We start from the raw sequence: 23,107 nt of genomic DNA, 5'->3' as shown, positions 1-23,107 counted from the left end.
AAAAAAAAAAAAAAAAAAAAAAAAAAAAAAAAAAAAAACACATCATAGTAAAATTAATACCTTCTCCGCTTCGCATCGAAGCTAAAACGTGACATAAAACATTTAAGTAATATAAAATAATATAATATATAATCATACAAAAACAATTTGCCGTGCTCTATAAAAGTAATTTTTTCTAACTTATACAATTTAGCTTAGCTTTTATGATAGAAATTTAAAGTTATACAAAACAATAATTTAAAATAATTTAATCTTAATAAAACTATAGTCACTTTTATTATTATGAACAAATCCAATTATTCTATCTACTTGTTTAATCCGAAATACGACAGATTAATCAGAAGAAGGATTGCATACGATTTTTTTCATCTTACATTATAGTATAAAATATTTTTATATCATTAACAAATACAATTTTTGAGATCTCTAAACTTTTTAAAGTATACACACGTGCGCATTTGTATTTTACTATGATGAACATTAATTTCTTTAGGAAAAGAAACTTACATCTTTAACGGTTCTCTCTTTTACAGGATAAGAGTGGCTCTTTTTGTATTCCTTTATGATTTCACATCACGGATAATATATGTAATGTAAATTATAGTAATGTAGCTAAACGAAAAATTATAATAACTTATATGACAATATATATCACGTTGGTAGTTGAAGTTTTATATAATATACAATTGCTAGTTGTACATACTATTTTTATAAGCTTACAAATATAATATTAACAGCTAATAGTATAACTATCAGAATAGAAAAATGTTGAATGCCAGATGCTAAATTACGATCATGGCAAACATCAATGCATTTTCTTTGTTCAAGGTAATGTTTAAATTTATTTTCCAAAAATTTCCAGGAACATAGACCAACATTACATCCTGGATAATCATATACACCTTCATTTAAATAAAACATTACTTTGTTTTCATCATCACCTTGATCACACCTAAAAATAATATTTACCGAAATTAAAGAGGTCAGAAGATATAAATATTAAGTATTATATATCTAAGTTATAGAATATTATAGAGCATACTTAAAACGATATTTCCCTCTTATAAATTATTTCATATATAAAATATTAAAAAAATTAGCTTTTTAATATTTAGTTACAAAATAGAATTTATAAACAACTTTAAAAATGTCAGTTAATATCTTATTCACTGACCTCTTCAATTAATAGTATCAATAGCTCCTTAAAACTAAATAAACATATTTTTTTAAATAAATATAATTTTGAATTTATACTTGTAAAATATAACAGCTAAGTTTCCAGCAAACGGATCTACTTGAGACATTTTCCATTGTCGACGATTTTGTAAATAATAACTATCACTCGTTAATGGTACTGAATCTTTTGCTATGTCTAATGCAATTAAAGTTGCCAAGAGTCCGGCGGATGAGCCAAATCTAAATACAGCTGTTGGTGAGTCACTGTGTTGTTTTGATGCATCACTGTGAGCAAAGCTAGTAAAAAATTATGTCACTCTAATATTCAAAACTTTTTACCTTAAGTAATTCATTATCTCTTGGGCCATTGGACATCCTACTTTGGTATTGAAATCAACTCCATATCCGTATTTGTAGTAAAAATCTAAATCCTCATAATATTCTAAAATCTGAAACATTTGAAATTAATTTTCATCGTCAATAAATTAAGATTACATTGAAAAATTCACTTGTAATTCCTGTCTAGTGAACAAGTTACACCATGCCGGATAAGAATCTAAAACCAATGCTTTATTATAGCGACATGATTCATACATAGCGTGTATGATAGCTGAAATAATAAAATTATAAGTAAGTTTATGAGTTTTAACACTAGATAAATAAAAAAAAATGTCTACAGTCAGTTATGTTATCCCGGAAGCCCAACCTGGCACTGATTTGGCTAACCATTTTCAAATACTCTGGTGAATTTCTAAATTTTACAGCCTCTGGATGAACTTCATTTTTTGGAATTTCTTGTTTTGGACAATCCTCAAACTAAATTATAGAAATTAATTAATAAAGACGAACATTTTTAATAAAAAGTTGAAGATAATGCTAACGTACTCCAATAAAACTAGAATTACTTGACACAGTATCAATTGATATCATCGATCTAAAATCATCTCCAAACATTGAACGAGAAAATTCTTCAGCGCTGTTCATCATTTTACGATCCTCGCTAGAAAGAAACTGTAATAAAACTAATTAATAACCAACTTATTTTGAGAATAATTATACTGCAATGTTACTTTGAATGTATTTTGGTTAATATTGTTAACCAACAATCCACTTAATTTATCTTTTATCCTTTTAGCCATCAAACGCATGTCCATTTTTCCTTGAGGAGAAATGTCATCTTCAGACATAGGACTTACTTCAAACTCCCATCGTTTTAAACTATCCAGTATATTTCTACACAAATTTCCATCTGTAAAAAATTAAAAAAAATATTAACAACATATTAAATAAGACTAATATTAATAAACAAACCATGACGTTCTTCGTGATTTTTTATCACTCTATCTTTGAACAAATGCAACTGGCGAATTGCTAAGGATTCATTAGTAGTCGGGTAGTTTGTGCCATGTCTGATAAACATCCATATAAATTTCGGCTGACAATCTAAGCAAAAAAGCAATATTTTTATAATTTTGCGAAAATGTCATCTCATTATACCATTAGGAATCCAATATATTTGACACAATTATCAAACAATTTTTTGTATTTATAAATTAGAAAATATCAAAGTACACTTACAAGGTACGGGCTTAAATTTTGAGTTGTAGACTAGCTGATATGCTGTTTTATGTGAGAAAAAGAGGTATGGATCGGAATCTGTGGGTTCGAAACATGCTTGGCCTTCAGTATACGCCAGTAAAAGAGGTAATAAAAACAGCTGTATTAGTCCTAATTGTGGACTCTTCATTGTTCGTAGATAGACCAAATATTCTATGAGTCAATTTTATGAATTAGTATATAACTAAACAAGATTGTTTTTATTTTTTATGTCTCACTATCAATTTAATGTATAAATATAATATACACTACTGAGCGTTAAATCTGTCGCATAATATATAATCAATCGATATACTTGTATATCGATTTGTTTTTATTTGTATGTAAAAACAAATCATATATACTACCAATTTCATAACAATGATATAGTTTTATACCAAAAACTATGCGTCATTTTTCTTCGAGTATTTTTTAAAATTTAAAGCAAGTAAATGAGACAAATATATTGATGATAGTTAATTAACTTCATACAGATATTATAAGCCACTACATGTTAAATGTAATCGCCGAACTCAAAATCTGCAAAACAGTAGCAAAATGACGCGTACAAACATTTATAACAATGACAAGCAGAAGCAATTGAAAATTTGTCTCGGCAATTAATTTTTAACAAGTAGAGAAAGGTCATCAGATATATTTATATTTTATACGGTTTACGTTTTACGTACGAATGTCCTCGCCGATTTCTACGTTATAGCAACAGTTGTTAAAAATATTTGTAGATCATTCAAAATCAGAAGTACTGATACCGGTATTTGTATTAAGTTACATTATTTTAACTATAATTATAAAACTAAGTATATTTTATTATGGCTTAATATTCTTAACTATAGTTTTTTAACTATTTAACAAAAATAACGTTTCTTTTAAACAGAAATATACTAGTAAATATGTAGATGTATATTTTATTTTTTATGGACACTCGTCGTCCGTTCATACAATAAAGGAATGTTAATAAAGAAAATTTTTAAGTTACTACATACATTTGTTAAAAAACTAATTATGATAAATAATACCAGTAAAAAATAATATACTAGTTGTTGGTATAATAACCATATTTGTTTTTGACATTTATATATGATTTTTTAAATTACTGGAGACTTCAATTGAAAAAAGAAAAAGACATATTATTTTGTAGTAAATATTTATTGGATCTACGAACGACAGTCTTATTAATTTAACAACAATATTGCTTAGAAAAGACAAATAATTTTTACGTGTCACACGAGGAATGACTTATAAAACATTAATAGACGAACGCTCGCTGACATACTAATGTATTCTCGAAAATATATTCACCTACTACTGCTAAGAAAACCAATATTGACGTTTCTATTTTTTAAATATTAATTTTCACACTAAATCAACAAGTTAAATAATATTTTGATTCAAGGATTCATAATTTAAATTCATGATTAAATTTAAATTTAAATACGAACAATTCATTAAAAACTATTTTCTTCCAGTAATTTAATAAATATTAAAATATTTTATCAACATTTCAAAGCATCAATTTATATTTTGATAACATTAAAGCTAAGTTTTAACTACAAAATATAAGAGCTTTATAATATATAATATGAAAACTTTTCAACTCATCAACTATTCATACTAAGTTATTTACCTTAAAGTTTTAGTAGTTTCAATTCATATAACATTCATTTTTTTAGAAAATAATATTGTTTTTTCTATTTAACACATACCATCGTTCATAGCGAGCTGACTGTTTACGAACTAAGACTGGTTTTGGTTTGTCTTATGCGTCGTAAACTACTGGCCCCTACCACATAGCTGAGTTCACTGCACTATGCACCAACAGCTGGTCATACGTGCTAGGTAAGTACTTGCAGGTACACTTTTTATATTTTACCTATGTTATACGAATATAAATCAAAGGTATACTGTTATAAATTACAGACATGAGTATGTCCTTTAGAAGAAATATTCTTAGTAATACGACGCTTAAAAAGAGCGCATCATTAATATGTGCAAGTAAAACATTAATCTAGGAATAATTCTGACGATATTATAAAACCATATAAAGAATATAGCTTAAAATTTTATAATAACCATAAAAAGTTACAAAAAAAAAAATTGGGCAATTTATTTCTTTATTATATTAGTTTACGGGATGTATCCCTTTTTTTACAAGCATGTTATGTTTACATAATTAATTTTAACTGATTTTGAGAAAGGCACAAAAAAAACCAATATCTATTAAATATCTTTACGAAGACTCATTAAAATTTGTAGTTTTAGCAAATAAATTATTCCATTCAAACATTATTATTTAATTAACTAAGTAGGAATTTATACATTATATATATTGTCAGTTTGTATCACAAAAAAATCAATCCCTGTTCAATTAAAGAAAGTAATGAATATTTACATTTTTAAGTAGTGATTTTGATTAAAAATCAAGTATTAGAATAAAGTATTATTCACAATCTATTGTTAGTATTAGAATGAATTTAGCAAGGTTACCATTGATTTACATCCTTTTTTTCTACTTGATTTCTATTATAGAACTTAAGAGTTGTGATGAGTCCCTACTTAAACGAAAGGGAAAATTTTCAAAAACAGACATAAATGGTTTAATAACCCAGGAAAACAAAGAACAGTTAAAAACGTGTCTAACCATAATGGGTAAAAACCGATTAGAAAAACATATTGCTACTGCTCTATGGAAAGATCTAGTAAAGGTATTATTGAAAGCATTAACTAGCATTATAAAGTTATTATTTATTATAAATATAAAGTATATTTATTGTATTTCTTTAGATTTTTTTTATACAAAATAATTTATTTATGTGATGTTAAAATGTGAATCATATTATTCTATTCCATATTTAATACTTATTTAAATTGTTAATTTTTCTAGGTGCACAAAACTGTTGATAATGTACCAGAAGAGGATCTTCAACTGCTTGGATGGATAGCGTCTGGTATACCTGCACTAGATTTTTTAAATATATCTTTAACAGATATTGAAACAATTGCAGCTTTTGGAAAGTATAGAAATTTTTCTGAAGAACAAGTAAATAATTCTTTAGTAATCTACCTATAATGAAAAAAAAATGATATGTGAAAAACATAAACATTAACTACAATAATCATTTTTTGTCTATGACCAAGACTTGGTCAGTTAGCTACCTATAGCACTATTGAAATATCATAAAATAGTTAACTTGAGTTTTTACAATAACTAAAATTTAAATTGATTCAAAATATTATTAATTTATAAAATAATCAAAATTATTAAATATAATGATAAAATTTTCTTTTTATTAAATTATCTTTTTTTATTTTAGATAATTATTATACTTTTACAAGTGTCACATAAAGAAGCTACACTATTTTTAAATAAATTAATATTTTTATAAAAGTTAGTTTTTTTAATAACTTAAACCTTTTAAATCATTAAAAAAAGAATTATAATATATAAAAAGTAGATAATAAAATAATTATTCTTAGTCAAATTTTGGCCTAAAAAAAATACTTATAAAGTTGTGTATTATACACTAAAAATTAAACCGTATTATTAGTAAACAGAGTGGCCCGCCCTTACTGACAACTTAAATAACTTTTAATCCAGTTAATATTTTTAGATGATTTTTTTTTTTTTTTTAATAATAGTTATACGTTAGGTCTATAATTATATCTTAATAACTCATTTTTTTACATTTTATTAAAAATATAAATTATTTAAAAATTTTAAATAAAATGTAAAAAAAAAATTAAGATAGCTGTTTTATAGAGAAGATTTCAAGAAAAATGTTGATAAAAAAATATCTTATTAATGTATTATTTATGGTATTAAACATTGAAATACGTGTTGAAAAAAGGACAGAAAAAAACACTATCTTTTCATGATTACTATAATTTGGAGGTGTGTAACTTTTTCCATGAAAATTACTTATGCATTTAAATGAGAGTGATTAGTAATAATTGCCTTATCAAATATCGTATCATCGTATTAATATCAAGTTTGTAAATATAATAGACCTTATACTTACTATAATATAAATCTTGACTCGTGATAAATAAATTATAATTTTAGTTAGTATAAGTAGATTTATCTACTAAAGAGATTCTCTAACGAGATAAAACTACTTATTAAGTTATAGGTATTGTTCGTGTTTTTATTTGAATTAAAGCCGGTCATTACATCAAAAATTTTCATGGAAAAATCCATACACATATCATATTTAGTGTGAAAAAATTATGTTTACTTTTGTCCTTTTTTATAAAACATAACCAGTGTTTAATACTGTAAAATAAATATAGAAAAATTTGAATTTTTATAAAATTTAAAATGTTACAGAAAATTAACTACAAAACATTAATGAGAAATGTTTTCACCAACTTAGTTCTTAAAATTTATTTTAAAAAATGGCTATATTGAATTTTTTTTAAACATTTCTTGTAAATTTTTTAAATTATAATTTTTTATTTAATTATAAAAATGGTATTTATTACATTATTATTATAGCCCATAAGTATATAAAATATTTAAAAAAAAATATTAATCGGATCAAAAGTTGTTTAAGTTATCTTCGAAATTCTTAAAATTTTCAAAATATTATTCAAAGATAAAGTTTAATGTGTTTCATTTAATATATTTAGCTGATATTTTTAAAACAAGCAATTGAATATCAATGGAGCTATAAAAATCCTTCTGACTTCAGTGGTTACGATTTAGCAGCTCTTGGACAAATTTTGTGCGTATTCAATAATACGCAAATAGCTGAAATCAAACCTTTAGCATTCAAGTAATAAGTTATAATATTTTTATTATTTATTAAGACGGGCATTTAATATATTAAAATATTTTTCAAAGAGCTGCCGCAGCAGATATTTCAAATCTGTTGTACTGTCCTGAAGATGTAATGAAAGAATTAGCTAACTTAGCAAAAACCAAAGATGCGTTTGGAGATCCATCAGAGTGGACAGCAATTCAAGTAAGTACATTAATCATATTAAAATGATTTTATATTAAATCAACAAAACTTTTTCATCAGATAGCTTTAATCGGATGTGTAATAGCAGGTCTAGATTCGGTCCGAAATATTCATCCAGAAGCCTTTGAAGGCTTAGCCGCTTCGAGTATGCAGTGTTTACCTAGTACAACGCTTCAAGTGAGTAAAAAATATAGTGATTATATTTTCGATAGTAAATAATAAATGAATCAGTAAAACTAATTTATTTTCAAGTCAATGACGATTGAACAATTATCTCACTTATCATTATCGTCTGTACATGCTCTATCATATGATCAGCGTTCATCATTAAGTGCCGATCAATTAGACGCTATTCAAAGAACAACAAACTTATTTGGATCGGTTTTAAAAAGTTCTTACTCAAAAAATAGTACTACATGGTGGTGTTTTTTTATAATAATAATTCACATTTTATTATATACATAATTAAATTGATAAATTATTAGTAACACATGATTAAGTTCATATATTGTTTTTCTTATTCCATATAATTTACATAAATAATTAAATAACTTAAAATAACTTCCATAAGTAGTATATATTATTATATCATAATTCTGTGCGAATTTCAAGAAGGCTCAATGGATAAAACTCTTCAAAAAATTACTTTGTTAATATTACAGATGTTTATTTTTTCAAAAAAAATATTAAATTTAATTGTTATTATCTACAATTATTATCTGTATTAATATACAAACTTCCTAATCGTTTTAGACATGAATAGTCGTTTGTTACAAATAATAGACAAAATGATTAATGCCAAATGTTTAACATCCATATTTGTGTTAAATTAAATTGTCAATAAACATGATAAACATTTTAAAAAAACTAGCAAGTCAAATCATATTTTATATAAAAAAGATAAATTAAAACAGTTTTCAATATCACTCAAGTAATTTTAATTAAAATTAAACAAAAAGAGACTAGTTTCACTTTGACACTTTACAACATTTATGAAGATTATCTTATGAAGGCAAATTCGCGCGTATGATGTAAACTCGAATCACAAATTTATAAAGAATCGAGTAACGAGTCAAGCAGGTCCATTTGCGAGTCATCCCACGTCAAGTTAGTCAACATGGTAAGTTCTTCGTCTGTTGCCATTTGCTGCGAATGTTCGTTAGGTATGTCAATAACAGTGTAATCGACCACAGAAGACATGAACGGATCCACGGTTGCTGCATTTATGGAACAGCTGTAAACCAACTCAGGTTCACCCATTGATTCATCCACAGGAAGTATCAACGGGTGTTGCTGATTAAAACCGTCCAAATTATCCATATGTCGCTGTTCTTCTTCTAGTGACTGAACAGCTAGCTCTAACGCTTTTTCATCTTCCGCAGTCATAACGTCCTGAACCTTAGCCGCACTCTTTGTCTGTATTCGGCTAGTCCGTCTACGATTACCTAAAAATACAGAAACAGAAAACTGTCGATTTAATTTCTAATAAATATTCGATACTCAAAAGAAACTTTAAATTTGGTAAAAAATACTGTTTTATCTAATTTTCCTCGACGATTTTTTAAAAATCATTTAATTAATTTTAATTAAAAGTTCTATTATTGCAATGCTTATTACAAAATAACAAAAAAGGACTTACTTGTTCGTTTGCGCCGTGCTCCTCCTTCTAAACAATCAACATCGAATTTCCAAAAACCTCCTTTACCTGGTTCGTCTTTAGAACGTGGTACTTTGACAAAAAATTTGTTCAACGACAAATTATGTCTAATTGAATTCTAAATATATTGCATCAATTATAAATTATTACTTAAAGAAATAAAAATGTCATAATAATACATACTTTCCAACTTGGATCAGCATTTCGATAGTATAAAAAGTTTTCTTTGATCCAACAGTAGATAGAACTCAACGTAACCTTATTGCCTTTGGCTTTCATGGCCATACAAATTAAAGTTGAATACGAAAACGGCGGTTTCTTGTCACCATTTTTTTTATACTGTTCAGCACTTTCCAAACCTTTACCCATTAGAACATGGTTATTATTATCATCATCATCATCATCATCATATTCATTAAAAAAAAAATTCCTTACTCATTTGGAAGCGTATTTTGTGGGGAAGTTTTTTCGGATTCTGGTCAGCCGAACGCACAGGTGAGTTGGGCGATTCTGGCGGTGTTGGTAATGATGGCACAGCCAGTATATTCGTTAAACTGTGTAACCAATTGAGACTGGTTAAATCTGTATCCAGTTCTGAACTGGCCGAAGTTGGAAGCATTGGTAATGAACTCTTGACTTCCAACATGATGAGCTGAAAAAACGAACATGACCGTCTTTAATTGGCTCAATCACCGAACGTTTATGAAAGCTGTTCCCCGAAGCACTTGCTCTTCGTTCGCACAAGTGATTTGGAAATAAACAAAGTAAAAATCGTTAACTTCTCCCCAGGGGTGCGTTTTATTTGTCTAGGGGTGCCAACACCGGTTCCCCCGAGATCGTTTCCGACCGATTAACAACCGACTTCCGGGCACATGCGTGCAGGATATCGGGGCAGGTTCATGCTCGATTTTTCTCCCCTTACAAATGTATGCTGCAGCCCAAGGGGTTCATTTACCTGAGTGTCGTAGGATTATTAATCACTTGACACACTCCGATAGTATTATAGTTTACATAATATTAAGGACACCGGCGTTGGTATTAAAGGTAAAGTTATATTTCCGAAGGGGGAGAAACGATTGTATTATTGTAATGTACCTTCGATGCGTATTATTAGCTTTACAAAAAATGATTTTGTTATGAATAGGAAGCGTCACGAGCCCTTTAACTGTTACGATGAGTATGTGTGTGTGTGTATGTGAAATATCGACGATAACATAACACTGATCGTCATTGTGCCTTTTTCTTTTAAAAACATTCGTTACATATTAATATATACGTGTATGCCGAATGTAATATTGAAGGTACGTGCAATCAACAATTTATTGTGTACAAAACAGAAAATAATAAACGGCAACTGGCCATCAAGTAGATTGTTTTTGTAGATTTTAAATTGTGAGCCTTAATTCTATCAATGACTTTTTTCAGATGTATAGGATAAAATAAAATAAATTTAAAAAAAATGTGTCCTTGATATTTTTTTTTGTCAAATTATAGGTACTCAATATCTATACCGGATCAAATTTAAAAACAAACAACATACTAAATTGCGTGTCCCCTGATGTTTTTATCGAACATTCGCCGTGCACCAAATACTATATTACACATATACATAACGTATTGACCTTAACTTAGTTTTATAATGAATTATCTATTTAATGGTAAAAAAAAAACATTGAAAAAATATTGCTATAGAATATTTAAGAACTTGATAGTGCACCTCGCATTAATAACGTATAAAGTGAAGCCAAAAGCAACAATGGCCCCCGAAATTCAGAATTTTCGTTAACATATAAAATAAAATATAAAGCTTAAATGACACCTATCATATGGGAGCGTCATTAGAATTTTGGTTCTGGTCCTTATATTACCATATTTCGGAAATACATTTCATAAAAAGTCATTGTTGTAAGTGGAAAGAAGTGATAGTTTAAAATATAAATTATTATATATAATAAAAATTAATTACTCGTGGCTAATATTATTTAATTTCAATAACATATGATAAATTATACTGTCACACACTTATCAATAAAAAATTTTCTATGTTTCTATGGTAAGTTAAATAGCTTTAAAAAATCAAGTTAATAATTTATTTTTAACTCGCTAAAATTATATAAGTTTGTTAAAAAAACTTGACGAATTAAGTTAAGTACTAGAAGGCGTAAGGTGATAATATTTTTGGAGGACTAAAAACGATTTTCCATTTGTTAATTTTTTTTTTATACAACAAAAAATATGCCTTTTCTTATATTTAACCTAACATTAAAAATAAATAAAATGAAACCACTTTTAGGATTTATTTAAAAAGCGGGATTTGACGAAGAATACAAAAAATGTACGTTAATCAGTCACTAAATAACTCGTTCAAGACCAGCTTTGCTTATTCTACGTAGTGTTTTTTCTAAAATGAATTTTACGTAGTTTTCTTTGTTCTGTGAGCGGCTCGTATGTGAAAAACAGCCATCTTACATCTAAGAGCAAACAATCGCTGGTGGTTTTATCGATTTAACAACACGAAAAAATATATATTTTCCCTCTGAAGACATAAAGATGGGCAGAACTACGTGGGAAAACTGTCATCAACTACCCTATTACATCCAACCGGCAACCAACTGCGGCGTACGTACTTAGCTTGCTAGGGATAAATAATTCAGGGGTTATTTTGTCAGACCCTTGTCCGGTGCACAGAATGGATTGGGTAGCGTATAGTGTAGGCGTGTCTGTATTCGAAGTAAGGGCTTAACGGGCGCAAGCGCGCTCGCTTTTCGTCGATACTCAGTACCCATCTATGTATTCAACACAACTACAAGAATAATATTTTCCGGTTTAGACGCATATACGAATATATAAGTATGTATATATCAAGTTTTACTGCCAACAAAAAACTACTCAACCGCTTTAGTCATTTCCCATTAGACGGAAAAGTTACAATTCTCTTTTGAAATATTTCATGCTAGCACTTAAGAAAAACACATTGGCCATAGCTTTTCGTTCTTTAGTACTCGACTTGGCTTGAATATTCTGTTCTATACAGCTCACTGAGTGAAATAACAATGATGAGTCATTGTTAGTTGGTCTACATTGGTTACTTAAAATAACTGCAAATAATAAAAGTTTGTCCTTCTCAGATTAATATTTCGATAAATGTATGCATCACGCAATTTTTTTTCTATAAAACTGACTTAATAACAAAATTATGTAAATGAAAAATAACTATTTTATTATCCTAAGTGATTATCAGAGCTTTATTTAATCAAAATTTACATAGCATATTTTAATATCTATAGTGATAAAATTATTTTTCAATATTGCATTTGAAAATTATATTGACAATGATACTTAATTTATATTTATTTAGTATTAAGATAATATTTTAAATACGAACTAACCACATTGAAAATTTATTTATACTTCAATAATCAGCAGTCAATTATAATTTTTTTATGAAAAATGTGATAAAACTACACACAATCCATAGACAACCGTGGATGGAAATTTATCAACAAAGAGAACATTTTATTGTAGCCATTTACATTATGATACTTTGAATTTAAAAACGTACATTTTAAAATCTATTTATTTACATGTTTTATCAGCTAAAAACATACGATCTGTTAATTGTGAAAAATTTCTTTAGAAAAGAATAACCCTCATTGGATTTTTTTATAAATATCTTGGATGTCGTAACACAAATATAAATAAAAACCATACAGTTAATCTAATAACTAAATTAATAGTTTCTCTCTAAAATTGCTCACGCATTGGAATATATCGAATTTATATTCTAAGAAAAAAATAATTTTCAAGTTAAAAGATAATAATTAAATATAAGAATGTAAATAAAAACGAAGTTAAAATTTTAAAAACGAAAATGGCTAATGTTGTCTTTTATTACAGTTATTGAAAGGCGCTCAGAGTATGCAATTTAGCTACACATATACGATATTCTTAATAAAACTAGATAATTTCTGTAAAAAATGTGTTTCACAGAATTACATCAAACCTTTGAAGTAGATTATAGATTTGATTTTAGATTAAAGTACTATAAATTTGAACTAAATTAAGAATATGACAAAATAACTCGCCCAATATTTTTGTTTAAATTTGTCAATAAAGTATATTAATGTTTCACGTCATATAATGGATATTATTTAATAACATCAGGATAAAATAAATAAATTACATTTTATGTCCTGTGATAATTGACTATTTACAATGGCTTATGTTATTGATATTATTTTATGTGTAGAGTTTATTACCCCCATTTATTAACTGAATCGTACGATAAAAAAAAATAATAAAACCTAGTAACGTTATTTATAAACAATTACTCTTATTTGGTAGGTGTACTCTAATTTAAATTTGATTAAAGCTACTTGAAAAATCTTTGGTTAAGTTGAATTATTTAAAAAAACATTTTGTTGGACAGTTTGATACACACGCTTGTATATTATAATGTGAAAAATTCAGTATATATTTACATAATCTAAATTTTATGTTGTACATAAAAGTACTCGCGCAAACATTGTTGAAACATTAACAGCATGTGAGAAGCATAAAGCACACCTATCGAAAATTGTTGTGCACAATGAACTTATTTCATTTGCCTTATGTAATATTCAGTATGAAATGGCCGCTGCTCTGTTTCAATGGACATCGACCTCTACCTAAAGGGATACAATATCTACGCATAAGGTAGGTGGTCCCCCTTGACCCTTTCGCTGACCACCTACGGATCGATAAACGACCATTATGACCGTCGTTGGTCAAACTACAAACGCGGCATCAAAATTAACAGATTTATATCTATTTTCACATTAACTCGCCAGGGACCGAAAAAGGGTAATTTACATCAATTTAAAACCACAAAACGCAACAGCAAAAAATGTATTGCGACTTTATTTATCTGATAAAATAATTTCAGTTTCATCAAACGGCAAAAAACTAAATAATTCACATGTCTTCTGCGTACAAAATTCTATGTTTTTTCAGCTATAATTTATTTTTCTTAAAATCGATACTTGTAAGTATCAATTTTAATGGTAAACATATTTAACTTTAATTATTTTCCATTAACATAATTGACTTTTGTTTATTGAAACGGTTCTTCAATAATGAAAAATTTTTAAAAAGTTTATTTCGTGTAAGATTTATGTTTTATAATAAAATATATTCCGTTATAATGTTGAAATAAGTATTACTGACAATATTCCTGTGTATATCATAGAAACAAAAACGTTATTAAGATTAGTTATTACATTTCTAAAAATTAAAAGTAGTCTACTTATAGAATAGAATATATTCATTTAATATCCTAGTGTAGAAATATTTTTGTCTACTTAGCAATAATTATAAAAATTATTTCACTTAATAATATTAATGTTTTCTCTATTATAATAAAAAATATGAACGAATTTTTAATCTATTTATTTAACTACTTACAAAAGAATAATTCATAAATATTTTAGTAATAATTAAAACATAGAAATAAATAATTAAGTAAGCCATTATTATTATACATTACACATTACGAAAAACTTTTGACATTATAAAGTCTGTAAAAAATCAAATTATTTTTAACTAATAAAGGTATCAATATTGTTCACGATAAAACTCGTAAAATGTATTTCTAGAATCCCAAAATGATTTTGGAAATCTTCGGGCTAATGCAATTGATTCATTGGACTCATTTTAAATACATTCTGTATTTTACATTTTCTACTATATATATGCAAAAATATACAAACATTTTTATTTGTAAAATAACAGCACACATGTCGAAATTCATTTAACATCTAAATATTGTGCAAAGTTGAATCAAATCTCTCGATATATAATGTAGAATATTTTAAACGCCATTCTATTTAAATTGTTTTGAAAATAACACTAAATTTTATAAAAAAAAAAATTTATGTTGAGAGGAGTTATTAAATACTTAAATTATTCTTATGAAATTAATTTTAAAAAGGAATTAGAAGAATATTTGCAACGAATCAATTTTTTATAATAGTGCATAAGGCATGCAAGTGTGTCCTCGCGCGAGACTCCGCAAATTAAATAAATGACTAAATAAAAAAAGATGCTTCTTTTTAAAGTTCTGTAAAATTGTTTTGCACATGGTTTTTAACGCTGGTGTTAAAAATGACTTTCGATTAAAATAAATTAGGTTTACATAGAGAAAAAAATAGTTTTTTGTTTTACGCCACAATTAATCAAACTATTAGTTTTATTTTATTTAAAATTTAGGTTTGGAAGTTAATCAATTTTTCTAACTTATAAAGTTAAGTTATAAATTATAAGAACTAATCTTAAATAGTAAACTGAGTTACTATTTATTTTAAAAAGTAATAAAAACGTTTTAACCTAAGCTAAATTAGTTAATAGACATTTTTACTGTTCTACAAAAAAGGTAATTTTTCCCCAAAAATAAGTATAAACTTCAACCATCTACCATAAAGCAATAACAGAAAATCTATTTTTTTACATTTTATATTATTACAAAAAAAACTTAAAAGCCACATAACTCTATTATTGCTGTTCAAGACATAGACAGTCCAATATCACTACGTTTGGCACAAATTCATGTATTTTTTTCATTATTTTAAATTCCTCAGGAAAATTTTATTTTATTTAAATACTATATTAATTAGGTTATTAATCACAATTTCTGAATAATAACTTAATTTATTTAAAAAATAAAACCAAAGTTACTTAGTAATTTATCTAGTTAAGATAAAACGTTAAACTATCTTAACTTCCAACTTTTTAACGCATTAGTTTCCGTCTTAGAAAAGAATAAAAAAAAATAAAATTTTTTTATTTAATATTAGATGCAAAATTTTTATTTTTTATTTTAATCAGATTATGATCGGTCAAAATCACTATGGTTAATTGATCAAATTTGGACCAGTTAATTGACATTCTATCAACCCTACATAAATTCAATTTTATGATTACTTAAAAACAGTGGCATAGCCAGAAGATCTAGGGGACCATGCCGCCCATTGTCAGTAATATTCATTTCTTGAATGTTACTTATATATTATTGTAATAATTGTAGCAAATTGGTAAACTCTAGCATTGTGCGCTGTCTTTTTTTGTTATCTAAATTTACCGTTACTAACAAGATTATTTACTTACATAATTTTAATTAACTAATAACACAAAATATATAATAATTTTTTCCTATTTTGAATTTAATTACTGTAATATGAATTAGAACATGACGGATAACGACCTGAATTCGACTTGAGCAAGTATGGTTTACAACGGGCTTGAGTTTTCATTTTGTTGCTGTGAAATTGTTAATAAAAGAACTCTGTGCTATTGTGTAATATGATAATTACTGTAATAAATGTACTCTTACTCATCTTTGATACAAAATCAAATATTAAAAAAAAAAATGTTTCCAATTTTTCATCGATTTATGAAAAAACATGTCATGCTATTCTTAAGTCGATGCCAACAAAGAGTAGTAACGAAAATAATAATATGAATTTTTATGGTGTACTTAATATAATGTTTATATATACTTACACAAGTTAAACATTTAATTCGCACCCGAGAAGCGATTTTTTCACACCCTAATGATAAACACGGAAACCTTCACTGACAGGCACATAGCTTCGAACTAAACTTTCATATGCAAAGTGTCTGTTTTTTTGTCTACTGTTTAATGATACGTGTATTCGTTTTGAAAATAACTAGAGAAATGTGAGATGAAATTCAAAAATTGTCCGTTATTAAACTGTGTTCATCTATTCGGTACCGCCCTACGAAATATTTTACACTAGGGAACAGCCGCACGCGACTTCCAAACGTTCTGTGATGCATTTTAGGTTTAGCGGCCCGGAACAGGGTTCGCAACACCCCCACCAAGTCGTCAAACGCATGTGGTCTTACAACTCCGACAACCCTTTGCCACCCCCAGACTGTATTAGACTATATAGTGGATAATTTTTATTTGTAACGGCTACATAATGATTTTCCCTGTAAGATGTATGACATGTATCAAGTATAAACTATACACCTTTATAATTTTTAACAGTTCTGTCTGATTACATTTAAACGTAATCTAAGGCATTCTGAGATTGAATTTCATTGATATTAAAACTAGATTAGAATTTGAATTTTTAATTCGGAAGCCTATTGTTGATGGGCATCTTCTAGGGTGTTATTAATGAGAATGTGCTGTCCTTTTTAGTAATATTCCAATTTTTTTACAATGGGCTTCATCCATCATATTTTCAAAAATGTTATCTCAAAAAATCTTAACTAAAGAAAGTTTTAGGCATTTAGTTCATCAACCGTAAGCTTGCTAAAAACATTTTTTACTAAACTAACTTAATTTAGCTGTCCACAAATAGCTGAGCAAAGAAAAGGTCCAAGGAGAAGAAATGTATTATTTTCTCCGTTTAGAAATGTAAAATACTTATAAAAAAAAAAAGAAAATTTTGGTTATCAACAGTAAAGAAAGGTTAGAATAGCTGAGAAGAGTAAAAAAAGTAATCTTATATATGACTTTTCATTTAAAAGTTTTATATTAATATACATGTAATGCGTTATATTTTTGCTTTCAATAAAACAAAAATTCTCAATAAAGTAGTTTTCTATTAAAAAAAAAAAAATTTTATTTATTTCTATACTTACTTTCTAACTAAACATTTGAAGAACTTAGCATTACACAGGTTTGGAATTTTACTGTAATGAAAAATTAATCGATACCGTCAAACATTATTGTCTTTAAATATTTACCTGAGTATAACGTATATTAATAATTGTGATCAGGCGTTTTGTATAGGCAAAATAACTTTCATGAATTTTCTAGAACGGTTTGTAACGCGACAGGAAGAAAAAAAATTTAAAATCTGGTACCAGGGATTCAGAAGGTTTCCGCTATTATTTGACTGCAGACAACGTCGTTGGTATAACGATTAATGAACAGAAATAAGGAAATCGGTACAAGGAATTCAACAGAAATAAAATTCTCTTAAGACACTAGTGTTACCGTTTGGACCGTTGCTAACAGTTAAGCAAATTCTTCGAAATGACATGATTGGTGTGGCCACGCGTTTGTCGATAATCACAATCGTAACGGGTCAAGTCATATGTTATGCTCGCTTTCTGACATTACTATGTCAATATTGAATTTTCACACACTAAAACTACTAGGCGGCTATATTCATCGCTATAACATTTTACTTTATAATTATTAGACGATTACTATCGTCCCTTTAACGATATCGATTAGAATGATAATGTCCTTACATTAAAATATTATTCTTATAAAAGAAAAATTTATACTACGAGTCACATTTGTAATATACAATTACATACTATTACTATTTTTCATGTTACAACAATATAAAATTAATAACGTTTTGTTGAAAGAATTTTTTGTCGATAAATACATCTATAACTCACTTACTCATCTATTCCGTTGTGAAAAAAGTGGTTACGTTCATCGAAAAACAAGTAAGTTTAATTTGAAAACAAAATATAAACATCACTGACATTTTAATTGTCGTCCAATTGCAACTGGACGACTCAATTATTATAACACTATACTGACAAATAAAATAATACTATCATATGTTTCTTATATAAGTTTACGCAAACTCTATGGATTGGTATGTATTATATTAAGTTGTATAATTTATTTTTGTGCTGTTAATGTTGATAAATAGTGAATAATTAGTTAAAATAAATATCATGCGACATAACCGAGTAATTTTATCACTTTATATTGGCCATAAAGTTTTCCCGCTGTATTAACAGGCTATTGTTCCGGATCCAGGTGTATTTTGTAAACAATAATGATTGTAAAAATAATCATAAAAAAAATAATATTTTGGAGCAGCAAAATAAAAAAGAAAAGAGCGACATCACCTGGCACTCGCCGCCGTTACGCAGCATTGATGTTTAGTCGACCAGTACGAGACCTTAATTACACGTCTGACAATTGTTTCCAATTTTACCCTGCAAGTGTTTATTTACAGTAAGCGTACTATGTTCTCAATGTTACAGTGCCGCAGCCAGAAATTAATTTTAAGAAGTAAGGGGCTCCTTACGATCTCTTTCAAAAGCACGCGCCGAGTATTGTGAAACTTCAAAAAGTTAATCGTTTAATTAAATTATTCACTAGTTATTTTTAATTTTTTTTTATGAAAAATAAATAATTATATTGCATAAAAATTCAATTTTCCTAAGTGCTAATTTTTTTTATTTATTTTTTTTTTTTGTTATAGAAGAATTAAGAAACTCTTTTTAACTATTAATAAAGACAAATTTTTATTTTAATTCATGACTTTTTACTTTTTCTATTTACACTTTAAATGCAGGATTATATCTTTTTATAATCGAGATCAAAGTGATTCTTTATTCATTGCCTAATTAATAATGCGTGAAAAACGTAAAATTGAGCTTTCAACAAGATAGTTACAATTTTCATTTAAAATTAAATAAAATCTGAAGGCCTCGTTGAAATTTCTGGTAGAATAGCCCTTCTTATATTCACTTAATAGACAACTAAATTTGTATTGCCTTACATAAGTAATCCATATGTAATGAGAGAAACCCGACCATACTTACGAAGAATGTCAACCTAAAAGAAATCTTTTGGCTCAAATTAAAAGTATTATATGATCAAGTACGGTAATATTCTCTTAAATCTAAATTAATAGGTATACATTAACATACAGTAGCATGCCCAGGGGAGAGAATAGGGGTCATATACCTCCCCATTGTGTTTTTTTTTCTAGCATCAAGTATTTAACAGCAATAATTGAATAAAGTTGTAATTATTACATTGTATATTTGTAAACAACATTACATCATATCATACAAAACACAAAATATTAATAAATATTTTAATGAGGCTTCATCTCTAAAGCCCCCTTGTTAATCTTTTTCTAATTCTTTCACCCCCATTAAATGTATTTAGATGTATTAATACCTATTAGTTATGACATCACTCCCCATTTAAAATTCCTTGGCACGCCACTGTTAACATAAAATAATAATGTTATTGAATGAGTATGAAAATTCATATATGTTTAATTTAGATAAATCAAATAAAAAACATTTTTGAATTTAAATCTTTTTTTAATTATTTGAAAACTACAGAAATTTCGTTTTGTTATTACTCATTTATTTATAAACTATTAATATTTAATAGTAACCAAAAATATATATATATTTTTTTTAAGAAGTTCTGGCATTTTTAAAATTTGTTTGGTGTTTTTAATACACAAATATAACAAATAAAATTTTGCTCAAATATTATCACAATCTATCATATAAAATAAAGTATACACAGAGTGGAACTTATCTAACTAACAACTCATATAACTTATGATCTGCATTACAAGAAATCGCGTACTGTTACTAGTAAATAACGTAAAAAGTGTTTACTTTTGTACATAACAGAGTATGGTCTAACATTTGATACCACATATGGTATAATAATATTTGATTCCTATAGGAAAATTGTATAAAAAATCAAAATTTAACAAATTTCAAAATGCTGTATAAACTACTGAATTAAAATAAGAGTTTTTGGTATCGACATTTTTGTTTAAAACTTACTTATAGAATGGCTAACTTCAAATCTTAAAAAAAAATTAATTTTTAAAATATTTTTTTTAATTGCGAAAAATAACATAAAACATATTTTAAATATAGTTCTATATTGTAAAAATTGATTAAAAAAAAAGTATATGTAATGTAGATCATAAGTTATATGAGTTATCAGTTAGATCTGTTCCACTTTGTATATGTAAATAGCATATAACAATATTTATTATAGTGCTAAATTTTTAGTGAGGTTAAATGTGATGGTAATAAAAAATTCTATAACATCCTATGTAACTTATAATATTTATCTCTTTTTTCGTAAGCCAAAAGCTATTCTTTTTCTTAATTCATTGGAATTTGGAAAGGAGTTCTGTTAAGTCGAATTATTCAAAAGCGATTTTAGTTCATTTTATTAACGAACAAAACCAAACTATTTGCACAATATATTTATTTATGTATTTTTATTTTTTTCACAAAACTTATGTGATTTTTAAGAAAATTTAAATTACTGTAGAAAATACATGTTTTTGCTTTATTTTAAATGAAATTTCTGCTAAATAAGTTATTTTAAGATTTTATTTCAAAATCAGCTGTTTTCACTAACGTTAGTTTTATTTTTTCTTATCAATAAAAAGTCACATCCTTGCGATCTAGATTAGTCATTTTATTGAGATTACAGTCAATTTGATTTCTTCATTTTTAGTTTTATCTTAAATTTTAAAACGTAGAGATATTTTTCACTTATACCGACATCATCATGAGTTTAGTATCTAAATTAATCGGCAGGAAGTATATTTCCCAAACAGCCCAATAGTAAGTTTTAATAAAATATTAAATGATAAAGGTCAAATAATCTTTAACTCATAATTCTTACTAAATAAAATCAAAACAATTTTCGTTAACTTAACAATTTATGTATTATATGTAAAAGAAGATTAATTTTGTTTAGTAATAAATTATATTATGTATTATTATCTACTTAACATTATTAATGTAATAAATATTTAATGTCCAACTATTACTTGTTTATCGTTTTATCTAGATCTATTTAAACAAAAATTTATTTTGTATATTATTTACATGTTTTGTTGTTGCACTTTAATTTTTTCTTTCTTAAGATATTTTTTTTGTTAATAAGATAATAATTTTGATACCCTAATCTAAGTGTGTTGTTGATAAACTTTTTTTTTAGTATTCCAAGTGCTGGTTTTTATGGAGTCACTGGATTTACTATGCTATGTTATTTCACAGATTGGAAATTAGTGTTACAATATGTACCCTTTTATAATACTAAATTCCCAAAGGTAGAAGAAGAAGAAGAATAGAAACATAAGAATACAATTTAATATGATCACTAATTAGTAATATAAACGGTTGAAAAATCTTCTGTCAAAATAAATTTTTTTTTTTTTAGGTAATATATTATTAAATCAATAAACAAATTGAAACTGTTAATATTTTTTCTTTCCTTTTGATACATTACTAGTCCTTAAAATTTTGAAGTTCATATTTAATGAAATAATAAAACTGAAATATTTTTATAAAAATATTTGAACCACATTATTGAAAAAGAACAGAAACTAAAACTATACATTGATTATTTTTTGGATCATATCAAATATTGTTGCAAAAACTTATATGGTTATAATGTGTTGATCAATTCTTCTTTTTACAATCATAAACAAGTATGAAGCATTTTCATGAGCAACTTTTTAATATTATTTTTTGATAAATCACTTGTTAAAAAAAAAATTCATAAAATATTATTTTAGTTTCAAAAACGAACTTATTGGTTTTAATATTTTTATTAGTTAATTAATGAGAATTTTTTTTTTTTTTTTGAGTATATATATATATATAAACATTTTTCTAAATTCTGGCTAAAACATCAATCTAATTAAGTAACTTAAGTTATGTTAGAATAAATGGTATATCTTAAACCACTCAAATACTTGTAAAATAAATACATTTGACAAAAAAGTTTGGTTTTTTTTTTAGTTATATTTATTTTTTAATTTATCGGTTATTGATTACTTTTTAAAATCATCATTTCATTACATCTGAAATACTGATCTAAAATTTGTTATTGACCCGTCATTTTCTTAATTACTACATAATCTAT

The 23,107-nt window shown here is 26.3% G+C and overlaps 3 protein-coding genes and 1 long non-coding RNA gene across 6 annotated transcripts; 2 read left to right on the top strand and 2 right to left on the bottom strand.

Annotated features, from left to right (window-relative positions):
- Positions 1-257: 257 nt before the first annotated feature.
- Positions 258-4,575, bottom strand: LOC126910381 (multiple inositol polyphosphate phosphatase 1-like). The gene is made up of 10 exons (XM_050692912.1): positions 4,418-4,575; positions 2,755-2,946; positions 2,488-2,619; positions 2,247-2,425; positions 2,062-2,187; positions 1,854-1,992; positions 1,686-1,786; positions 1,516-1,625; positions 1,255-1,461; positions 258-952 (listed from the first exon to the last, which is right to left on the bottom strand). Exons 2-10 carry the CDS (start codon positions 2,921-2,923, stop codon positions 709-711), a joined length of 1,407 nt encoding a protein of 468 aa, XP_050548869.1. The 5' UTR covers positions 2,924-2,946; positions 4,418-4,575; the 3' UTR covers positions 258-708.
- LOC126899321 (otoancorin-like) lies at positions 3,331-8,288 on the top strand. The gene is made up of 8 exons (XM_050674146.1): positions 3,331-3,368; positions 3,411-3,544; positions 5,320-5,495; positions 5,675-5,830; positions 7,420-7,565; positions 7,634-7,754; positions 7,815-7,931; positions 8,007-8,288. The coding sequence occupies exons 1-8, from the start codon at positions 3,331-3,333 to the stop codon at positions 8,217-8,219; spliced, it is 1,101 nt and encodes a 366-aa protein (XP_050530103.1). The 3' UTR covers positions 8,220-8,288.
- Positions 8,289-8,367: 79 nt separating this feature from the next.
- Positions 8,368-18,973, bottom strand: LOC126910382 (forkhead box protein J1-B-like). Of its 3 annotated transcripts, none has more exons than XM_050692914.1 (5): positions 18,839-18,973; positions 9,847-10,063; positions 9,595-9,770; positions 9,394-9,529; positions 8,368-9,199 (listed from the first exon to the last, which is right to left on the bottom strand). In XM_050692914.1, the coding sequence occupies exons 2-5, from the start codon at positions 10,055-10,057 to the stop codon at positions 8,805-8,807; spliced, it is 918 nt and encodes a 305-aa protein (XP_050548871.1). In that variant the 5' UTR covers positions 10,058-10,063; positions 18,839-18,973; the 3' UTR covers positions 8,368-8,804. The 3 variants fall into 3 exon arrangements, with proteins under 3 accessions (XP_050548871.1, XP_050548872.1, XP_050548870.1); XM_050692915.1 differs by lacking the exon at positions 18,839-18,973 and adding an exon at positions 18,061-18,416; XM_050692913.1 differs by lacking the exon at positions 18,839-18,973 and adding an exon at positions 16,948-17,259.
- Positions 18,974-21,600: 2,627 nt separating this feature from the next.
- LOC126905427 (uncharacterized) lies at positions 21,601-22,440 on the top strand. The gene is made up of 2 exons (XR_007703999.1): positions 21,601-21,798; positions 22,178-22,440. It is a non-coding gene; the product is annotated as an uncharacterized LOC126905427 (long non-coding RNA).
- The last annotated feature ends 667 nt before the right edge of the window (positions 22,441-23,107 follow it).

This window comes from Daktulosphaira vitifoliae, unplaced genomic scaffold (genome assembly GCF_025091365.1).
Source record: "Daktulosphaira vitifoliae isolate Bord-2020 unplaced genomic scaffold, ASM2509136v1 Scaffold_1, whole genome shotgun sequence".
NCBI lineage: Eukaryota > Metazoa > Arthropoda > Insecta > Hemiptera > Phylloxeridae > Daktulosphaira > Daktulosphaira vitifoliae.
This window is presented reverse-complemented; position numbering and strand designations above follow the sequence as displayed.